The following is a 20,656-nucleotide window of genomic DNA, read 5'->3' as shown; positions in this document are numbered from 1 at the left end:
GCATGCGCAAATAATTTATTATCAACAACAAGAGAATGGTTTCCTGTGGAACGAGATCATGTCGAAATAACCGAGTGTGGCCTTAGGGTTTCCTCAAGTAATGTTCATCTTGTCATTTTCTGTTTTTGTAGAAACACAGACTTTGCAATGACAAGGTTTCCGATAAAAGCTCACCTTGGGAAATGGATACATCTCCTCTCCCAGTGAAGGAAAACTCTTATGTTGCCGTGGCCACGGACAGGGTTTCCGAATATTCCGACACAGGCTCGACAAAGAAAATGCCGAAAAAAATGACTCGAAAGTGGGAAGTGTTTCCTGGGAAGAACAAATTCTGTTGTAATGGGCGGATCATGATGGCACGGAATACTGGGATATTCTACTTCACTTGTATATTAATCGTAGTGACAAGTGGTTTATTTTTTGGATTCGAGTGAGTGATTTGGGTGTTGTGTAGTAACATTTAGTAGAGTAATGTTTAATTAAGTCTGTCTAACATCTCTAATAACTTCACCTTTTAAATGACATTGTAGATTTTTTTTTCAAAGAGCTTAAGAGATGAGATTCAACTGTTCCAAAAAATAAATATCATTTTCATGTATAGAGTAACTGACGCAGACACACAAAAAATCATATATTGATATTATACTGCAAAAAATATATTTCATGACAGAAAAAATGATTACTTATGTAAAGTCCCTACCTAGTTTACCAGGATGGAACTGAATATTCTGTTAACCATGTTAACAGGAAATACATGTACAGTTATAGTCGTCATGTTTATATATTTAAATTTGGTTTTGTGGCAAAATACTTTGACTTGTTTGATTTCGGCATTTATCTCAGTCAGATGAAAAATGTTTATATTAGACAGACTGCAATTCATATTTCGTCATATTGTACAGTAGAAATTTTAGCAAAGTAATATTTACTCAATGCTCAGTAGGACTGGGACAATAGAGGTATCATGCAGTAGGATATGTACAATACATGAACATGATGAAGAACTTAGGAGAGACATGTAGGTTCCATAATTTGTGTGAGTTAGTTACCAATTTTTCTTTCTCCAACTCTGGCAACTTAGAGTTCCTTTAAGTGATATATGGCCTATTTTTGATAAGTTAATTCAGACTAACTAAAATTAATAAGATCTTTCTACTTGTTTTATTACATTATATAAAGATAGGACTTTCTTGTAAATTACACAATTTAAATCAAATGCATTTCATAGATATCAGAAACTCAAAACAATAACCGATTTATTTACGGACTCCGCATTTAAATATCAGACACAGTTTAAAGTCAGTTTAACTATATAAATGTTGGGTTATTCAAGTTCAAAATCGGTGAAAATTTTTATTTGAACAATTCAACATAAATAACAAATACCACGTTCATTTTCACTCAATCTTGCAGGGTTTGACACCAAGATTTTTAGGCTTTAGTCTGGCTGGACTAGTGCTTCTTAAATACTATGTTAGAGAACTAAACAAAAAACCAAAAAACAATCACTGCATGAGTGATGAAACATATAGCAGTTATGGGAGAGCATATTTTACAGTAATTTTTTTCTCTTAAACTTATATGTGTATTTAGCATGTTTAGGATTTATTCTTAAAGGAATTAACATTATATCCTGATAAGTAATTTAATACAACAATTTAAAAGAAAACAATTCTTTTTTTTTTTTTTTTCTATCTCAGGAACACCAAAATTGGACAATTATTCCTTAAATGAAATAAATATATATAAGATTTGGCCCTTGTGCTTACTAGGTTTATGCTCTATGCTATAGATCAAGCATGTAACATCCTCTAGCATAACAGAGCTGAATCTTTCTTAGGTCTGGGTAGATGTATTGCTTACAGTCATGGAAATAAAGAATAAACCCATTTGATTTCCATCACTTCCCATGAATTGCATGCAGACTTTTGCACACTGGCATGATAGCCAATCAGTCAATTTCAGATTTGTTATCTGGTATTATATTCATTTCCATAAAATGAATAGCTGAAAAGGAAAGATTTCTCATTTTACTCCTCATGTTAAGTTGTATTATTTTTGGGAGGGTGGGAAGGGGTTGGGGAATCATTTCTGCCAATAGCAAATGTTTAGTTGTAATCCTCATGTACATGTCTATCCTTAACAGCTTAATGTAGCTTACTTAAATGAAGTATGACTCCCATTTCTAGCTACAACTAGTACAAGCATAATAATAAATATTAACATGCAGCACTCTTAAAACAGACATGATTTTCTTTGATGTCTTATGTAATTATGTCCATTGAAATGAAAAATTCTCCTTAAGTAAGAGAGGCATTAATGTACAATGACTGTTATAACTTCAGAAAGAAAAGAAAGAAAAGAAAAACACATTTCAAAGCAAGAATTTAACAAAATAATCTATGATTACTGATATTTACTCAAAAAGTATGAATTATATAAACCCTTGCTAAGTTAGCTTTCTGATATAAGACACTGGATTAAAGTTTCGTCAGCAAAAATTAATTTCAAACTTTGTAACCTGTTTATCATTAGAAATGCAGTGATTTTAATTCCGTATGAGACTTGATTAAGTTTTGATTTCTTTTTCTTTCAGCTGCCCATACCTGGCAAGAAATGTCACCCCAGCCATTCCAGCATTTGGAATTGCCCTATTTATTTTTGTAATGTCTACCCTGTTCAGAACAAGTTTTAGTGATCCGGGAGTGATACCCAGGGCCTCGCCGGATGAGGCTGCAGATATTGAGAGACAGATAGGTAGGTCTAGTGTGTCCTCACTACAGTAAAACATACATATATCAAAAACACTTATGTTCAATTCACATGTGAAGTGAAGTGATTCTCTTTTCCTGTAGACTAGTTTTAAAACATATTATGAAATTATTAGATATAATACATTAATTTTTTTGATAACAAGTCAAAACTTTTCATCCTTTACTGTCTATTTTATGTGTGTTTGACTGTATGTTCATTGAAAAGAAATTTTATTAGTTAACTGTAATAAACAAAATCGTGTGAAAAACAGCACTAGGAAAACGTGACGTGCTCGGATTATGGAACCTTTTTAAAGAATTCATCCTTTATTTAGAAGTGCTATGTGTAAGATTTTTTTGATGTGTATACTGATTACAGATGCCTCCTCATGTCTAAGTTACTAGTACATTGAATAAAAAATGTACAGAATTCTTACGTCTATACACCAGTGTTTTCAGGTAGACTAAAATTAATAAAAGAATGCTGCAATAACAGATAAAATGAGGTATTAATCACAATTATCATATAGTTATTACCAGGGTTAATGCTTTTGAAGTTCTTATATAACAGGCTAAGTATAGAATATTTACCTGTTGACGCTTACAGAAAGTCAATAACACTTCATTATGGGTCTTTTGTTAGCAATTAGGACCTTGTATAATAATACCTGTTTAAGGAGAAGGTAAATATCATGGGAATATCACGTTTCCAATAATTATTACCTAAAGCAATATTAGTTACTAGGCATTTATATTGTATATATATTTTTATGGTACACTTAATTATAGACCTCAAGTTCTAGTTCAGATTATTCTTTCAAACCAATATTTTTGTAAATGAGGTATAAATTATATATGTTGCTGTATAAACTGAGTCAAATGTACAATTTATAAATGAAACGTAACATATTAGTGAGTAGAAACTAAGAAATTAAGGAATTCATATGGGCCGCATAAATTATAAGTAAGTTTTCCCAATAAATGTACATAGCTTAGAGAGAGGAGAATCACCCTAAATCAAGTTGTCTGTCAGTGTTTAATTTAATTAATAAATTAATATTTAATGAATTAAATTTTATTAATTTAGGAAGTTAACATTCTTTTGTTTTGGGCAGTTCCTAAGTGACATTAAATTTGAATACAAAGTGAATAATTATCTTTACTTGGTTATCAATAAACAACAAAACAAAAAAGGAATCCATTTTCTGTTATATGTGACTTAATTGGTATTGATGTAATGTATTTCTTTATAACAGAGGTCCCTAATTCTACCCCAGGGACATACCGCCCACCCCCAAGAACCAAGGAGGTAGTTATTAAGGGACAAGTTGTCAAATTAAAGTACTGTTTTACATGCAAAATATTCCGACCGCCGCGAGCCTCACACTGCAGCCTTTGTGATAATTGTGTCGGTAAGTTGATCGTTATCAGAGAAAACATATACATAAAACAGAATTCATCGGGTTTTTTTTTTTTTCAAGACATTTTATTACCATGATTACAATATATTAATGACAAATATCTCTTAATTCCTTTATCATGTTCATGTCCTAATTTATAACTTATCATGCAGAATTCTCTAATGCATTGGAAATTTTTTTCATTGTTGATGTTTTTCTTTTCAGAGAGATTTGATCACCACTGCCCCTGGGTGGGGAACTGTGTTGGAAGGAGGAATTATCGCTACTTTTATTTATTTATTCTCTCCCTATCCATACTTTGTATCTATATATTCGCCTGTGTGCTTACTCACCTCATTTTACGTAAGTTGCCATTTTTACAAAAATATATTTCAATAAGAAATCTCAAAAACTTGCACAAACTGCATAGTAAAAAAAAAATGTGAACAAAGCATAATTTTAGTGCATTTTCCTACATCTTCAAAATTTTTACAGGTTAAATACTATTAACATTGAATAATGATTGTGGGGATTTGGGTAATTAATATTAGGAGATTTTTGTTGTTGTTGTTGTTAATAGCAATAATGCACCTGTAAATTTACATGTAGGAATGATCTGTAATAACAACTGTGTAACAAAGCAGATCTACTTGGGAATGTTTACACTAGTTCTATAAGTACACTTTGTTGTAAGGTGGTTTGAGGGCATCTGTCCTTTGAAGCAACACAGATTATCATAACCATGTTTTATGATGAGCTAAAATGTACAATAGATGCTTTTGGCAAATGTTGTCGATTTTTAAGAATAAACAAATGAAATCTGCACAGTCTTCTGGCAAAATAAAAGAAAGATGTAGGGGAAGTCTTAAGATATATCTTTTGTGATTTGATATCAGACCACAATCTACATAAGGCACAAACATTAAGTAGATCAGGTCAGGAAAGACGAAAAATTTTAAGTGATGAAATCCTGTAATTTTGTTTATATAGTGAGCAACATTGTTATGGTCACATGTTAAGTACTTTTAAATAGCAATGACCTTCATTTTTTTTTTAAATAAAAGTGAATGCATAACTCTATATCACTATTGATCTTGATAGAATTAATATCAGGTATGGCAAATAAACCAATATTTGAGGACCACTCTGATGACTATAAATTAAAAGGACGAAATAATATACTATAAGAGTTTATTTTAACTACATGTTTTTATGTGTAGTAGTAATATTTTTTTTTCTGCATGGATGACATGATCTTTTCTTTGTTTCAGGTTCACAGGAAGACAATTTTTTACATGCAATGCGAGACTCCCCTGCTAGATATCCTTTTTACAACATTGTCCTTAGCAATTTCTGTCTATAATTAGGAGACTCCTTTCAGTAAAATAAAGCTTTAGCTGCTCTGCTATACATGAGAAGGATTTGAATAAAATTGGAGAATGATTTTATGAGGTTTCTGAAGACCTAAAACCAGATTACACTGTAAAAGTGAATTAATTTCTTCATCCTCTAGTTACTATCTTTGGCCTCAGGATGTTAAGGAGTAGATTGGATTGCTATAGCTATAGAGGATATTCTATAAGCTTTCCTTCTTTCATGATAAGAGATAAAGAGCATTTTGTGATGAATTGGATGTTCATTTCAGACATCTTCTAAAATTATTTCCTTGTTCTTGTCAGATGTCAGTGGTGTAAGGACACATCTTCAGACATGCATAGTTCTTTGCTCTTATTGGAAGATGTACAATACATACATACATACATACATTGTGTATATTTCACATTCAGGTCATTTTTTTCAAAGTGCATTTATCTCATTGATTTGTGTGTGAGGTTTTTTTTTTTTTTGGGGGGGGGGGCTTGTACAACTATATCCAACACAACTGAAACTATCTCTCTGAAATAGGAACGCTGCTTTGCAAACTGCATATGTTGTATCATACAATGTATATGATTCGATAGAGCTGTGACATTTATTTCTAGTAATTTTCATTGAGGTCACCTCGGATACTTCTCTGCAGTATTTATGGAAATGCAAAAGAGAAAATTCATAACTCATCTTCATTTTTTGTCCGTTATAGAATTGGATAATCCAGCAGATCAAATGAACTGACCAAACAATGGCTGACACAAGAATAGCCTGGTCTGTAAGCTATAAAGTGCTGCTGAAATACTGATAAGAGTAGAGGGATCAATATTTCTATATGAGTTGTTGGAGTCTGTCTTTAGAATCTCATCAGTTCTATATTGTATATAAAGTGAAATCAATATTTGTCTAAGAATCTGTGACTTTGATATGAAATGACAGATAGATATGCTTGTTGAGGTAAACTCTTTAGAGCACGACTAGGAAGAAGGGTGAAGTAGGGGATGAGATTAGATTTTCAGTATTTCTAGAAAGGCGGTTTTTGTATGAAGTCAAATTAATTTAATTTTTGATATTGTAAAAAATTAACAAGATTTTATATAAATAGTTCAGGTTGCCAGACTACTTTCTAGTATTTTCATTTTAAGAAAAAAAAATTACCAACAAAAAATAAAAATCAACTGTAGGATATTTGGGAGGAAAACCAGTTTGAAGTAAAGTAGAATTTTATTGACAAAGTATTTTTCTTTTGAAAATGAAAGACATTGAGAAAGAAATAACCATACAAAAAGTATGTATTGAATGGCTTAAATTAATACACTTGAGGACAAACTAATTGATTCTGAAAATGGCTACTAAAATATCTCCCTTGTGAGGAAATGATGGATTTCTGAAGAAATCGGTCTTTGTCCTAGTTATACGACAGGAAACATTCTCCTTAACCATTATTCTACCATCATTGAGGCTATCATATGTTTCTTTTCGGTCTGGTCAATCATTGGTCTTGCAGGGTTCCATACCTATCTAGCTACATCTGAACAAACCACTAATGAAGATGTGAGTAACTCTCCTATCTTCCCAGTGTGCTGAATTTTGTCATTTAATTTTTATCACTTTATTATTCATGTTTATATCAGCATTTACATTTTGGTGTGCTCACAGAATTACCAAATACACTGTACATTTGCTTTCGATGTTTTTGTACATTTTATTTTTTTCATCAACTATGCTATGCTTTATGCTGGATTGGGTATATAACACACATGTATAGCTAAAAGAAGGGTTATTTTTAAGGAATTTATAGTCAATGAATTTATTTTGTTCAGTAAAAAGAACCTGCTGAGAATTTTGTGTACAATAAAAAGTACCCCACTTTTTTCTATGTGATTTATTTGAGATGCTTTAATCCTGTTGTCGATGTTGTATTTTCCTTAACTTTGTTTTACTGTGATAGAGGCCATTATCTGTTTCTTTTCTGTGTGGTCAGTGGTGGGCTTAGCAGGATTTCATACATATCTAGTAGCTTCAGAACAAACCACCAATGAAGATGTAAGTACCACTGCTTTTTTCTCCAACACTTTGCTTTTATATTTTGCACAGCATATCTTCTTCTTGAGTAAAATACAGTTGAGCTTTGTTATCTCAAACTTTGTTATCTCAAAACCGTGGATTTATCAATGTGAGTCAGAAGTCCAAGCCACTTTTTCTTAATGTATATAAACCTCAATATCTTGAACCATTAGATATCTTGAAGTTTTTTCTCAATTCCTTTGAGTCCAAGGTAACAAGGTTTGACTGTATGTGGTAATATATGGATATCAGAATTATTTTTGTCTACTATGGAGGAGACATTGTTTATTCCGGTTTGTCTGATGTTTTACACTTTTTAGCTCACCTGAGCTGCTCAAGTGAAGGCTCAAGTGAGCTTTTCTGATCACTTTTTGTCCGGCGTCCGTCTGTCTGTCCGTCTGTCTAGCTGTCTGTCCGTCTGTCTGTCTGTAAACTTTTTACATTTTCGACCTTCTCAAGAACCACTGGGCCAATTTCAACCAAACTTGCCACAAAGTATCCTTGGGTGAAGGGGATTCAATTTTATTCAAATGAAGGGCCACGCCTTCTTTCAAGGGGAGATAATAAAGAATTAGTGAAAAATTAATAGCATCTTTTAAAATCTTCTTCTCAAGAACCACAGGGCCAGGAAAGATGAAACTCATGTGGAAGCATCCTCAGGTAGTGTAGATTCAAGTTTGTTCAAATCATGACCCCGGGGGTAGGGCGAGGCTACAATGGAGGATCAAAGTTTTACATAGAAATATATAGGAAAAACCTTTAAAAATCTTCTTCTCAAGAACAGCAAAGCCATGATGAGTCATATTTATATGGAAGCATCCTCAGGTAGTGTAGATTCAAATTTGTTCAAATGATGACCCCGGGGGGTAGGGCAGGGCCACTAAGGAGGATCAAAGTTTTAAATAGAAATATATAGGAAAATATCTACTTCTGAAGAACTGCAAAGCCATGATTAGTCATTTTGATATGTAAGCATCCTCAGGCAGTGTAGATTCAAGTTTGTTAAAATGATGACCCCTGAGGATAGGGTCGTGCCACAATATTGGGGGGATTGAAAATTTTTAGGAACATATAGGAAAATATCTTCTTCTCAAGAACTGAAAATCATGTTTAGTCATTTTGATATGAAAGCATCCTCAGGTAGTGTAAATTCAATTTTGTTCAAATGATGACCCCCGGGGGTAGGGTGGGGCCCAGTGGGGGGTCGAAAGTTTTACATAAGAACATATAGAAAAAATATTTCTTCTGAAGAACAGAAAAGCTATGTTTAGTCATATTGATATGGAAGCATCCTCAGGTAGAGTAGATTCAAGTTTGTTCAGATGATGACCCCTGGGATAGGGAGGAGCCACAATGGGGGATCCAATTTTTACAAAGGAATATATGGGGAATTTTTTTTAAAATCTTCTCAAGTACAACAAAACCATTTGTTATATTGACATGGAAGCATCATCAGGTAGTTTAAAATTCAAGCACCCCCCCCCCCCCCCCCCCCAGTAATCTTTTTAATACTGAACTGATTTATGCTTTTGCCTAGCCAATGTGCTCAGGTGAGCAATGTGGCCCATGGACCTCTTGTTAATGGTTTACCTGTTACTTTAAAGTTGATATTACCTATGACATGAACATTTTTATAAAGACAATTCAATCCATTTTTTACAATGGAAAGAAATGTTAACATTAGAAAGCCTGTCCAAGCTGTAAATTCATTATGTTTGAAATGAATTAAATAATTTTTGGTCAATGTAGAGTATTGATTTCTCCTAGTTTAGGGTTATGATCTGATTTAAGGTCATCAAATAGCCAAAGTGACATGATGAAATTATATTCCTCATAGAATGTAAGCTGTACATAAATGTGCTTCACTTCTGTAGGTTATTAGACATAATTTTTAGATCTGTCTTACATGTATGTCAAGGTCATTGGATTGGATCAAGGTCATGTTACTATGAGATGCTGAGATAAATCACAAAATAGTTTGAGCTCTAATTTTGATAATGTTGATTGCAGTGAAGAAAAACTTGCTAATGTTCTTGCGTATGACATAAAAGTTTTTCTTCTAGGTCTCAATTTTAAGATTGAACCAGTGGAAGGAAAAAGAATTCAGCATAAAATTTGACAGGGTTTTAACTGATACTCATATTTTCCCCCTATGGCAATTTAGGAGAGAAGGGTACAAAGAAATGACCAAGTATGTTTTGCTGATAGATTGCATTTAATCTGAATGTGTCATAATTATTTTGATGAGGTTAAAATGAAAGGGATAGATAATCAAAAAATGTAGAATTTCCTACTCAAAGATTGCCTCTAATCTTCAAGAGCTGAAGGTGAGATATAAAAACATAATGTAGACATGATGTGTGTCATTTACAGATACATATGATCCCCCAGACAGTATAATGGTGAGAGAAACTTGATCTTAACACCAGTGACCAGATATATATAATACATTAATTGATTATTCACAGTTTCAGACTCAAGTCTAAAAAATCTGTAATTCTCAGAAAAATTTATTAAATGACAATCTATAACCTAGCTAGCATTTTGAACCCATGACATACTTGCAATTTATCAATGAAAGCCATATCATACAATGAGATATTTATATTCATATACAGTTCGGTATCTCGAACACTGATATCTTAAGTACCATGGATATGTCGAAGTGACTTGGAAGTCCCAACCACATATTCCTTTAGTATTTTATCCTTGATATCTTGAATTCTCAGATATCTCAAAGTTTTTTCTCAGTCCCATGGAGTTTGAGAAAACTAGGTTTGACTGTATTAGTGTGTTTTTCAATTCATTATATCACAGGTCATCATGAAATCCTTACTTTGATGTGATCAAACATTTTCTTGTTTTATTTTCTGATATTGATTAACTGTTCAGTTATTTTAGGATGTGATTAACTATTCTGTTGTTTGATTTTTCAGATAAAAGGCTCCTACTCTGCAAAGAGAGGGCAGGACAATTTCAACCCCTTCAGTCAGGGATCTATATTTAGAAACTGCCTGGGTGTTTTGTGTGGTCCTACTCCCCCAAGGTAAGGGGTCTGCAGTAGACTAACGCTACTGAACTATTTATTTGTTGAAAAAAATAACTGACAGTGGAGGAAAAATATCATTGACTTATTAAGTTTTAAGGTGTGTTCCTGGTCTAACTAGAGTGTTTATTTTTCAGTCTGTTAGACCGTCGAGGTTTTGTCATCCCTGACAGTTCACAGTCACAAGGGGTAAATGCTTCTACTGGCAAAGAGAGTAATGCAGTCAATGTTAAACATGAATATTATGGATCTACTAACAATACTAAGGTGTGAGCTTGTACTGACCAGCACTATCATCACCAAATAGCTAATGCACACATAGAGCAAAGTACTGCAACCACAAATAGTACAAAATTATTAACTCTAATGTAGAACTCTGACTTCTTGCATAGTTGTAGTAGCAATAGTTTGTATTACACAATTATTTCACGTAAAATGATATGGGCAAAATATTCATGATTTTTAAAAAGTACATATTTCACCAGGGTTCCACTATACAGGTGTCCTGTAGTGATCAGTACATCCATTTATTCGTCTGATATATTACTTAGGGCAAAAAAAATTACTAAAAAGTTTCTCAGGCACCGCCACATCAGGTCAAAAACTGTCACATTGATCAATTTTATCAACGTATTGAAAAGGGAAATAACTCAATTTTCTGTTTTTCCAAGTTGAAAACAAATGTCAATGAGTTATTCCCCTTTCATAAATGCTAATAGGTAGACGTTTTTATTAGATAAACAATATATTTCTTGTTATTAGGGTATTTTATGAATTAACTTTAGTTTTAAAGTTTTGAATAATATTACATGTATTGTAATATTATAACATTGTTAAAGTTAAATACATGTTATAACTAATGTAAAAGAATGTTAATGAATGGAAGTTTTAAATCCTATACATATGTACTTATACTTTTACATGTAAGCTCTATATTTTGTAAAGGAATATTAATTTATATTAGGTAACTATGAGATGACATATCAGAAAATGAATGAGGCCCAGTTTACGTGTTCAAGAGTATAGTGTTTTTGAGAGTAGGCTTCATTTCAAGGGGTTCGGAGGATTGTTGTTGAATTCGATGAAAGACGTTAATAAGAACATAAATTTCTGTAGCTTTCTCCATGAAATGACATGTTTTCTAAATGAAAAGATTAATTAGTGATAACATGATATACCTAGGTATCATAAATAAAAAGTCTCAATGTAGAATAGGCTAAAAGATATTGCTCATTAAATTGTAAATTGAAAAGGTATTTATATGACACAAAAGGAATAACTTTTGTTGCCTTTGAACATTTGTACACAAATACTAACAAACCTTTGTCACTGTTCACAGACTAACAATGTGGGAACAAACACCGGTAACCATGTGACAGGAAGTAATGGCACGGGACCGGTGATGAAACAGATGATAAGTTACCAGACAGCGGACGGGTCAATCAACAGCCGACTCCCGCCCACCAATGGTAGGTCTGTCGGTGTCCTAGGACTTGTATCATATAGTGTCACTGTATACCATGTCACAAATCTTATCTCTGTATGTTGGGTTTTAAATTGAATTCTTATTGACTTAACAGCCCTCTATACACTGCTGAAAAATGGGGGTTTCTTTTGGACATTAAGAAAATTATCATATAAGGGTGTAAATTCTGAGATCACCTATTTCATTTTTGAACATAGGGTACCAGCCATTTACCCTCAGGAAAAATGTTCAAGGACAACTAAGTAACAGTGAACAAAAATCACTTTTTCTTACTTAGAGGGGAAAATTACACGTAAATAAAGTGTACAATTAATATATCTTGGTCTGATAAAATAAATATATCTTACCTGGTAGTCTGATAAAAAGTTATGAATGGTGAATTGGTTTCAAATTGAGTAATGCACTGGAGATTTCTGTTTTATTTTAGATCAAAGGGCAGATCACTCTAACTGCATAGAAATACCACTGAATTAGAACTCTTTAATTTGTAGTGTATAGAGGGTCCTTAAACATAGTGTGCATCACTTCATGTTTATTGGTATTCTGAAGATTTTTCACAAATAGCAGAGTATAATACTAAAACCCAATGAGATTACTTTGTAGTAGTGAAATGCCATTCTTGATGAGAGAATCATACAGTGTATAAAAATCGTAGCTCATCAGTGAATGCTAGATTTTATGACTAAGTTCCTAAGATGAGTTCTTTTATTAATGCTGCTTGTAACAGTGGGTAAAAATCCCCTGTGGAATACGACAATGACACAGCTGACTTATCAGAATGGTAAGTTATGTAATGGTCCTCACAAATCAGTTATAAGGGCAGTTGTGGGTCCTCTGTGAATTTAAATTTTGCTTAACACTAGAAGTTTCATGATCTTCATTATAAAAGTTTACATTTGGATCAAATTTTTGGAAAAATAGTTACACACACCAATATTACCGGTAATTAAAAGGGGGGAGGGGGGGGGGGGGAGAGAATTTGGACATATTTTAAAGTATATCTAAATTCCTTGACTGAATGAAAACTCTAATAGATGTAGAAATTTCTATAAACAGAATCTGAAATGATGGAAATCAAAATATAACAGTAGATGAGATAAACAAGTGCTAATTATAAACAATTTCCTTCCAGCCCTGCATCACCCCTAACTTGTCACTGCTTTGGTAATGGGGTGGTAGGTGAGTAGTCACGCACCCCTACTGTGGCTTTACAGTTCCACATCAGTTTGGGTTCAAAAGGCAGTAGTAGTTGCAAACCTTGATGTGTTTAGTTTTAGGTCACCTGAGTCAGTCAGTTGACCTGTTGCTGTGTGTTTCCATCCGTTTTATTGTTGGTAAATAGGAACATAAAGGCATGAAATATTCATAGTCTCTGTCCTTTGGGGCTGTGGGGTGGAGCCAAAAGGAAAAAAAAAAGAGTCAACAAAATTTTCTTTACTCCTGGAGATCTAGCAGGCAAACTGTTATCATAATTAGCACTGTTGTAATAAGCATCTACCAAAATTGTAAAATTCTTGACCCCTGGGTCCATCATTTTAGCCTCAGATTGGGGCAAAGTTAATCATGTGTTGATAATGCATTCTTTACTGTTACATCTAGCAGGGAATAAGATTGCTTTAACTCCTCTACCAATCCCTAAAATGGAAATAAATTGATCACATCTTGAAAGGGCATTTTACATAAATTTTTCTCTTCAGTTCTTGATATGAATACAAAGGATTGTGAAATTTATGGTCCATGGGTCGAGATTGCAGGATTCAGGGTGGGGATGAGACATTGAAAATGCATTATCTTTGAAAATCTCCTTACTACTGATCCCTCATCATAGATGTATTACTGCATTTTATGGATGAACAAGAAGTCATCTACCAATACTGTGCAATGTATGTTACATTTATACAGAGTTTTAGTCCAAGATGGGGCTAATTTGATCATATGATATGTGTTCATGATACTCTGATGACTATCAAGGCCCCCAAAAATATATACATGTATTATCATAGTATTTTATATTGCTTTTATTTGATGTTTTCATGCTTTTTTGTGCTTAGAAGAAAAGTTTTTCTTTCATGTGAAAGTTGTAGAATATTATTTTTTTCTCTATTGTTTAATATAGCATCACATATTTATTAAGTTTTATGTATATGATTTTTTTGTTTTGATTTATAATAATTATACATCCACATATATATATAGAAATCCCCCAGAGTCTGTAGACTTGCTGTAGGACTTTTATTCTTTTCTGTGTCTCAGCAGGCAGATATTTTAAAGAGTTTTTGTGATGTTTGTTGTAACTATCATGCTTGTGAAATACACAAAAATTTAATCAATTAATGGATAGTTTTATATAGACATGTATAAGCAAATCTGTGTGATTTTATCTCTTTTTGTTTACTTGACTACAAATTTAAACTCATATGGTAATATATGAATAGAAAATTTGTAATACCCAAAGACCACAGTCATTTACCAACTATCACTCACTGGCAGAACAAGTAGGAAATCAAATTTCAAAGAAGTGTGTAATATTTTAGGGAAACAGAAAATTCTTGAGTTAGAGAAGATTTGACCTGAACAGCTGTTGAGAAAAGAAGGAAAATTTTGTTTCAAAAATGTTTTTCTTTATAAAATTTTTCAGGGTGACTTTTTTTTTTCTTGAAAGCTAGTATGTAATGTTTTGGAGAAATTACAAGCATGTAGATATGAGATTGATTTAAAAGTTCAGTTTTGCATTTATACATTTTATGTTTGGTTTACATGTAATATGCAATAACCTTTTTATAAACTGTGTAGAGAGGGTTTTAATGTCCCCTTGTCAATTTCTTGGTTAAAAAAATACATAAATGCAGTTCTGCTACTAACACAGTTATGTTTTTGTTCTTCTATCATAATAGATCATAATTAACCAAAATGAAGTCCAGTTTATTTTGTGTGGTTACTTAAAACCTATGTTGAAGAGTGTATTGGCACTTATTTGTCAGTCAGATGGAACTTTTAATACGTTTTACCTTCTTACAGGGAACAGTTCAGTCATAGGATATAAAGATTCCCAGCATCCGCTAAGTGTGACATACACAGATGTATCAGAGGGGGGTCGCTGGAGCAGCAGAGATCCTTACAGCAATTCTGGGAGTCAAACACAACAGCAATCATTTAACACATGATTACACCTTGACAATTTACATATGAAATCCACTGAACCTTACTTTGTATATTGTATCTGGGAATGCTTCCTGTCTGTTTACGTTATGTGATAATTTAGTTGGATTTTATTATATGAATTTTGTTGTGTGTGTAGAGAAGATGTATTATGCATGTGACCAAAAAAAGCACATTAATGATTATGATTGCAAATATATTTATGTGTGCTGTTTGAAAAATTGACATAGGATGTACTCTAAGTACAGCCATATATATCATGTATATTGTAATTTATTGATAATGTTTTGTCACTTAGATTGTGGAACAAATTTATGAAAGTTATATAATATTTAAAATCAGGTTCTGTTTATTGCTAAAATACAGATTTATTGTTGTAAAAGTGAGGGCTAAATCTGCGTAATGCTTTAAAAATCATCTAATATGTTTTACTTTTTCATGAAAGAAATTTATGAAACAAAACCAAATCCATAATTTGGGAAAAAAATTCAATAAAAGATCATGAATAGAATTTACCAAATTTAGCAGATTGCAGTTACTATATTGTATCTCCAGTGTATGTAAGAATACATATAACTATGTAAACTATTTCACTTTAAGCTTATAAAGCTTTTTGCATGTAGTGGAACAAATTTTTGAACAAGAATTTTTTTTTTTTTTAAATTAAGCATATACTTCTATTAAGTACTCCAGATTAGAGATATAATTTTAATTCAAAGTTTGACAGATAATTTGGTTATATAAATCTTAAAGACATAATAGACTCCAGTTGTTGAATATTTAATTCCTAATGAATGACACCACACGAAGTTTTTCATATAGATTTTGGCAGGGACAAACATTCCAGTTACTAACATTCAATATTTCAGTCCATCTTTATTCTTTCGTAGTAGTATCATTATACACCTGGTGTCTTGATACACCTAATGTCATCATACACCTAATTCATTCTTCCAAGAGTGCTTGTATTTTCTGGTTGACTGCTTACATTCATAGAGGGATGTCATACTGGAGCGAGTTGTTTTGGATGTGACAGAAGTTTTTTTTAATTAATCTTGTTATCAGAAGTTTTGATTTTATTTTGAGTCAGAATGCCTCTGATCTCTGTAATATCTGAGATAGCAGTGGTCAGCACTATACATCATTTGTAGATGTATAGTGCATGGGTATTAGTTCAACAAATGTGTTTTCTTAAAAATAATGCAGAGGTTGTTAATTTTAAAACTTTGTTGGTATTTAAATGTTGACACGAACAAAAATTTGGTCTATGTTCTTTATATCCGACTACACTTTAAGATGTATTTGAAATAATGTCACAATCCAGTCACATTATAATGGTGGTGTAAGTCAGACAGGCAGGGGCTGATATGTATTCCCTATAAAAAAAAAAAGCTAGTCGCTGCTCATTTTACATTCATAACAGCATTTTAAAATTTGATCTGTTGATCTCTCTGCAAAGGTCAAATGTAACTGCATAGGTGATGGAGATTTTACATTTTATATGATGAGTTTGCAGTAATTGAGCGCCGCTGGGGCATTTCTTTTTCACCAATACATACTATTATTAGATCATTTCTTAACAGTCATACTTTTGCTTAGCTATGATGTTTTCCAAGCTTTTGATTCAGTAGTTATGATAAATTGTGTAGATTTCCAAAATTATTGACTTGTAGGTTACTGTGCATATAAATATACTTGTATATGCTTAACCATGACACATGCAGTAATTCATATCGTAATATGAATAACCAGCCTGGACTTCATGTTTAGGAGTTATTAAATGGCTTGTCTCTTGTCACATTTATTTTTATCACTACAATTACATTTATATTTTATCACTACAATTACATGAGTAAGAGTGTGTTGACAAAAAGTTATCCGTCAAAATCAAATTGTTTGTATGATACAGTTTATAATTGAGAAGTAAATGTGATCATCTTTAAGTTTTGTATTCTAAGATATGGAATAAACTGATTTTTATTTAGATTCTAACATTTTGTTTTTCTCTCCTTTGATAAAGAAAATAATTGCATAGTTCTTGTGTCAGTAGGATGTTGCCATTTTCTTGCAGTAAGATGAGTGCTGCAGCACTTGATCCTCAGACCTCAACTAGCAGGACAAAAGTCATGGACTGACCAAATGGAAAGGTCAAGGTTGACCTTACAGTTTGTGGACAAATTATGTAATTTTAATTTTTTAATCTTCAGTAAGTTGATGATACAGGTTCCCGAGTACAGTGCCATTTATTTTAAGTATTTAAAAAAACAACCACTTTCAGAAATATGTAAACAGTTGAAAAAATCCTTTATAAACTACCCTGGACTGATATTGTGAGCTTCTAAAACTCATTTGTACTTGATTTGATCATAAATTTATTTTGAATGTATTATTTAGAGAACGAGACAGGTACTGTATCGTAGATACAAATTTGGGGGTGGACGAGTGCGTAGCACGAGTCTCCACCCCCAAATTTGTACCTACGACACAGAACCTGTCGAGTTCTCTAAATGATTTGTGACACGATCAATAAAAAAAAAAGCACCGCCCACTTCATAGCTGTGCAGCATCCAAACTTCCGCCAGAGTTGTAGATTAGGCCTCGACGGGGAGTATACATCCGCAGTATATATATTTCCACGGACAACGTAAGATTTAGTCAGATTAGTTTTGACAACGGGGTAGACGTAACAGACTTGAAGTCAGTCTTAATTGATAAGGTGGACGATTTAACCTTGTTGTAGATGGAGATTGATCCTAATTTATTTCAGGGGTCTTAAAATATAGATACACATACAGGCGATACAGACAGTTTTTCGATGGAGTTTGATGTTACGGATTTTTATTTTCTTATTGAAATGCGACATAAAAAACGAAGTGAAAGAGATGTGCGGCAGTCGTCAGCGATAAGGATTTAAGATGAAATTAAGAAAAAAAACCTGAAAAATGGACTTGATTGAGTTTGCACGAGAAGGGTGGAAAATGGGGGGAGGGGGTGCGAATTTCACGTAATGTATATGCTGCATCCGCGAACCCATTGGCTTTACTATTTTGAAGGGGACACAAAAAGCAGGGAAAGCAAATAGGTTTTCAGGAATTTATCCAACATAGGATGTTTTCCATAATTGCGAATTTTCCTTTTCGTTTGGATCGAAATAACGTGTAAATTCTGTGTGGAATAATTTTTTAAAAGTGATTAAGAAATTTTGATATTTTACATTCCTAAGGAAATATTTCTTCAAAATTTATAATAGGAAAAAAATCAGCATTTACTGTTTATACTAGTCCGAAATATCTGACGTTTTCCTTACTTTTTTACGATTTTGATATTTTACGTGCCAGGAAAACGTCAGAACCGGCGCAATTAAGAAAAGTGGAAATTTCGCCTTCTCCAACCGGAGTTTATTTTCGATACTTGCAAACCGAATTAAATGCCGAGCTCACAATTTATCGATAGCACAATGCTTCTAAGGTACTCACCAAAAGAAAACATCACTCCACATTTCGATACAGGACTTGCAAGATTTTAAAATGCACGAAATGAAAAACAAATCTCGACAATCAGATAAAATGTTTTCATCAGATGGTATATTTTATAAACAAACCATAAAAAACGATGTTGGTGAGCACTAAAAGTATTGTACTATTGATAAGTTGTGAGTTTGATATTTAATTCGGTTTCCTAAGTATCGAAAATCAACCCGAGAATGCCGCCTCCGGTTGGAGGCGGCGAATTTCCAGTTTTCGTAATGGCGCCGGTTCTGACGTTTTCCTGGCACGTAAGATATCAAAATCGTAAAAAAAAGCCAGGAAAACATCAGATATTTCGGACAATATTTATAGGTGCTTTTGATAATTGAATCAGATTTATTTTTACACCTTGCTGTATTTTAGATACAGAACAATTGGCGTCGCCCGCGTGGCGCAGTGGTTAGAGCGTTTGCTCTAGAGTCGCGAAGTAAGGAGTTGATCCTTACGTCGCGGGTTCGAATCCCACTATGGGACGTGGAGACCGGTCCTTCGGATGAGACCGTATAAACCGAGGTCCCGTGTCGCAGTAGGTGCTGGCACGAAAAAGACCCCTCACTGCTCAATGGCCGTAAGTGCCGAGTATAGGACAAAATTTGCAGCTCTCCACCGGCAAGTGGTGGCGTCTCCATATGAGTGAAAAATTCTCGAGAGGGACGTTAAACAACATACAAAAAAAAAAACCCAGAACAGTTCGCTAATACAAGACAGTAAACAGGGCTAAGACAGAACGGAAAGTAGCTCCGCCCACTGTAGTCTCGTTCTGTATTGCTAATACAGAACAGCAAACTTCAAAGAAAAACACCGCAATCGTGTCACAACTTATTGTTACAATTCACACAGTTTTGTTCACGGTATACCCAGGCTTGTGACGGTGCATATTGTCGCTCTGCACATGTCGCCAAAACAATTTGTACCTACCCTCGCTGCACGTATTAATTGTCGTCCCATCGATAAATATTGTTACCGGCAATAGGTACCGAGACGAGCCTTTTTTTCCTCCTGCAGAATGGACAATAAAATGTACACACAAGCATCTGCACATACATGTACTGTTTGCGGCGATAATATCATATGTACTGTGAACATCTGCAACTTTGTCGCCAAAGTATTGTTTTGAAAAATATTTTCTGAGGGGAGACCCACACTAAAATATGCACAGAGAGGCAGACGGAATATACATGATTACAAGAAATACTTTGAAGAGAAGAAAAGTGCAAATAACATTATTAATATAAATTCATAAAAAATAGGAAAATTCTCTCACACTCTCTTTCTGAAAGTTCAAGCAAACACCCACTTTTTGTTAAAAAGAAAGAACGTTCATCCCTTTCAATGGGATCACTGATATCCAGTGCACTAAAAAAGTTTTAACCAATTTCACAATATGACTGAATTAAGAAACACTTAAGAATTTAGTCCGAAATATCTGACGTTTTCCTGACTTTTTTTTTTTTAACTATTTTTACATTTTACGTGCCAGGAAAACATCAGAACCGGCGCCATTACGAAAACTGGGAATTCGCCGCCTCCAACCAGAGGCGGATTCTCGGGTTGATTTTCGATACTTGCAAAGCGAATGAAATGTCAAACTCACAATTTATCAATAGTACAATGCTTTTAGTATTCACCAACATCGTTTTTGTGGTTTGTTTATAAAATATATGAAAACATTTTATCTGACTGTCGAGATTTGTTTTCATTTTGTGCATTTTAAAATCTTTCAAGTCCTGTATCGAAATGATGAGCGATGTTTTCTTTTCATCGATATTGTCGAGTACTAGAAGCATTGTGCTATTGATAAATTGTGAAAACGGGGATTTAATTCGGTTCCCAGGTATCAAAAATCAACT

General features: G+C 33.3%; 1 protein-coding gene across 6 annotated transcripts; it reads left to right on the top strand.

Annotated features, from left to right (window-relative positions):
- Positions 1-19: 19 nt before the first annotated feature.
- LOC133178596 (palmitoyltransferase ZDHHC14-like) lies at positions 20-17,265 on the top strand. Of its 6 annotated transcripts, XM_061313319.1 has the most exons (12): positions 20-430; positions 2,597-2,757; positions 4,010-4,165; positions 4,379-4,516; positions 5,425-5,473; positions 7,465-7,567; positions 10,525-10,634; positions 10,772-10,901; positions 11,974-12,103; positions 12,848-12,901; positions 13,253-13,299; positions 15,139-15,262. In XM_061313319.1, the coding sequence occupies exons 1-11, from the start codon at positions 183-185 to the stop codon at positions 13,267-13,269; spliced, it is 1,296 nt and encodes a 431-aa protein (XP_061169303.1). In that variant the 5' UTR covers positions 20-182; the 3' UTR covers positions 13,270-13,299; positions 15,139-15,262. The 6 variants fall into 6 exon arrangements, with proteins under 6 accessions (XP_061169303.1, XP_061169306.1, XP_061169304.1 ...); XM_061313322.1 differs by lacking the exon at positions 12,848-12,901; XM_061313320.1 differs by lacking the exons at positions 12,848-12,901; positions 13,253-13,299 and having other exon boundaries at positions 10,772-10,823; positions 15,139-17,265.
- The last annotated feature ends 3,391 nt before the right edge of the window (positions 17,266-20,656 follow it).

Source organism: Saccostrea echinata, unplaced genomic scaffold (genome assembly GCF_033153115.1).
Source record: "Saccostrea echinata isolate AGI-Se365-2 ecotype Australia unplaced genomic scaffold, CSIRO_AGI_Sech_v1 ptg000003l, whole genome shotgun sequence".
NCBI lineage: Eukaryota > Metazoa > Mollusca > Bivalvia > Ostreida > Ostreidae > Saccostrea > Saccostrea echinata.
This window is presented reverse-complemented; position numbering and strand designations above follow the sequence as displayed.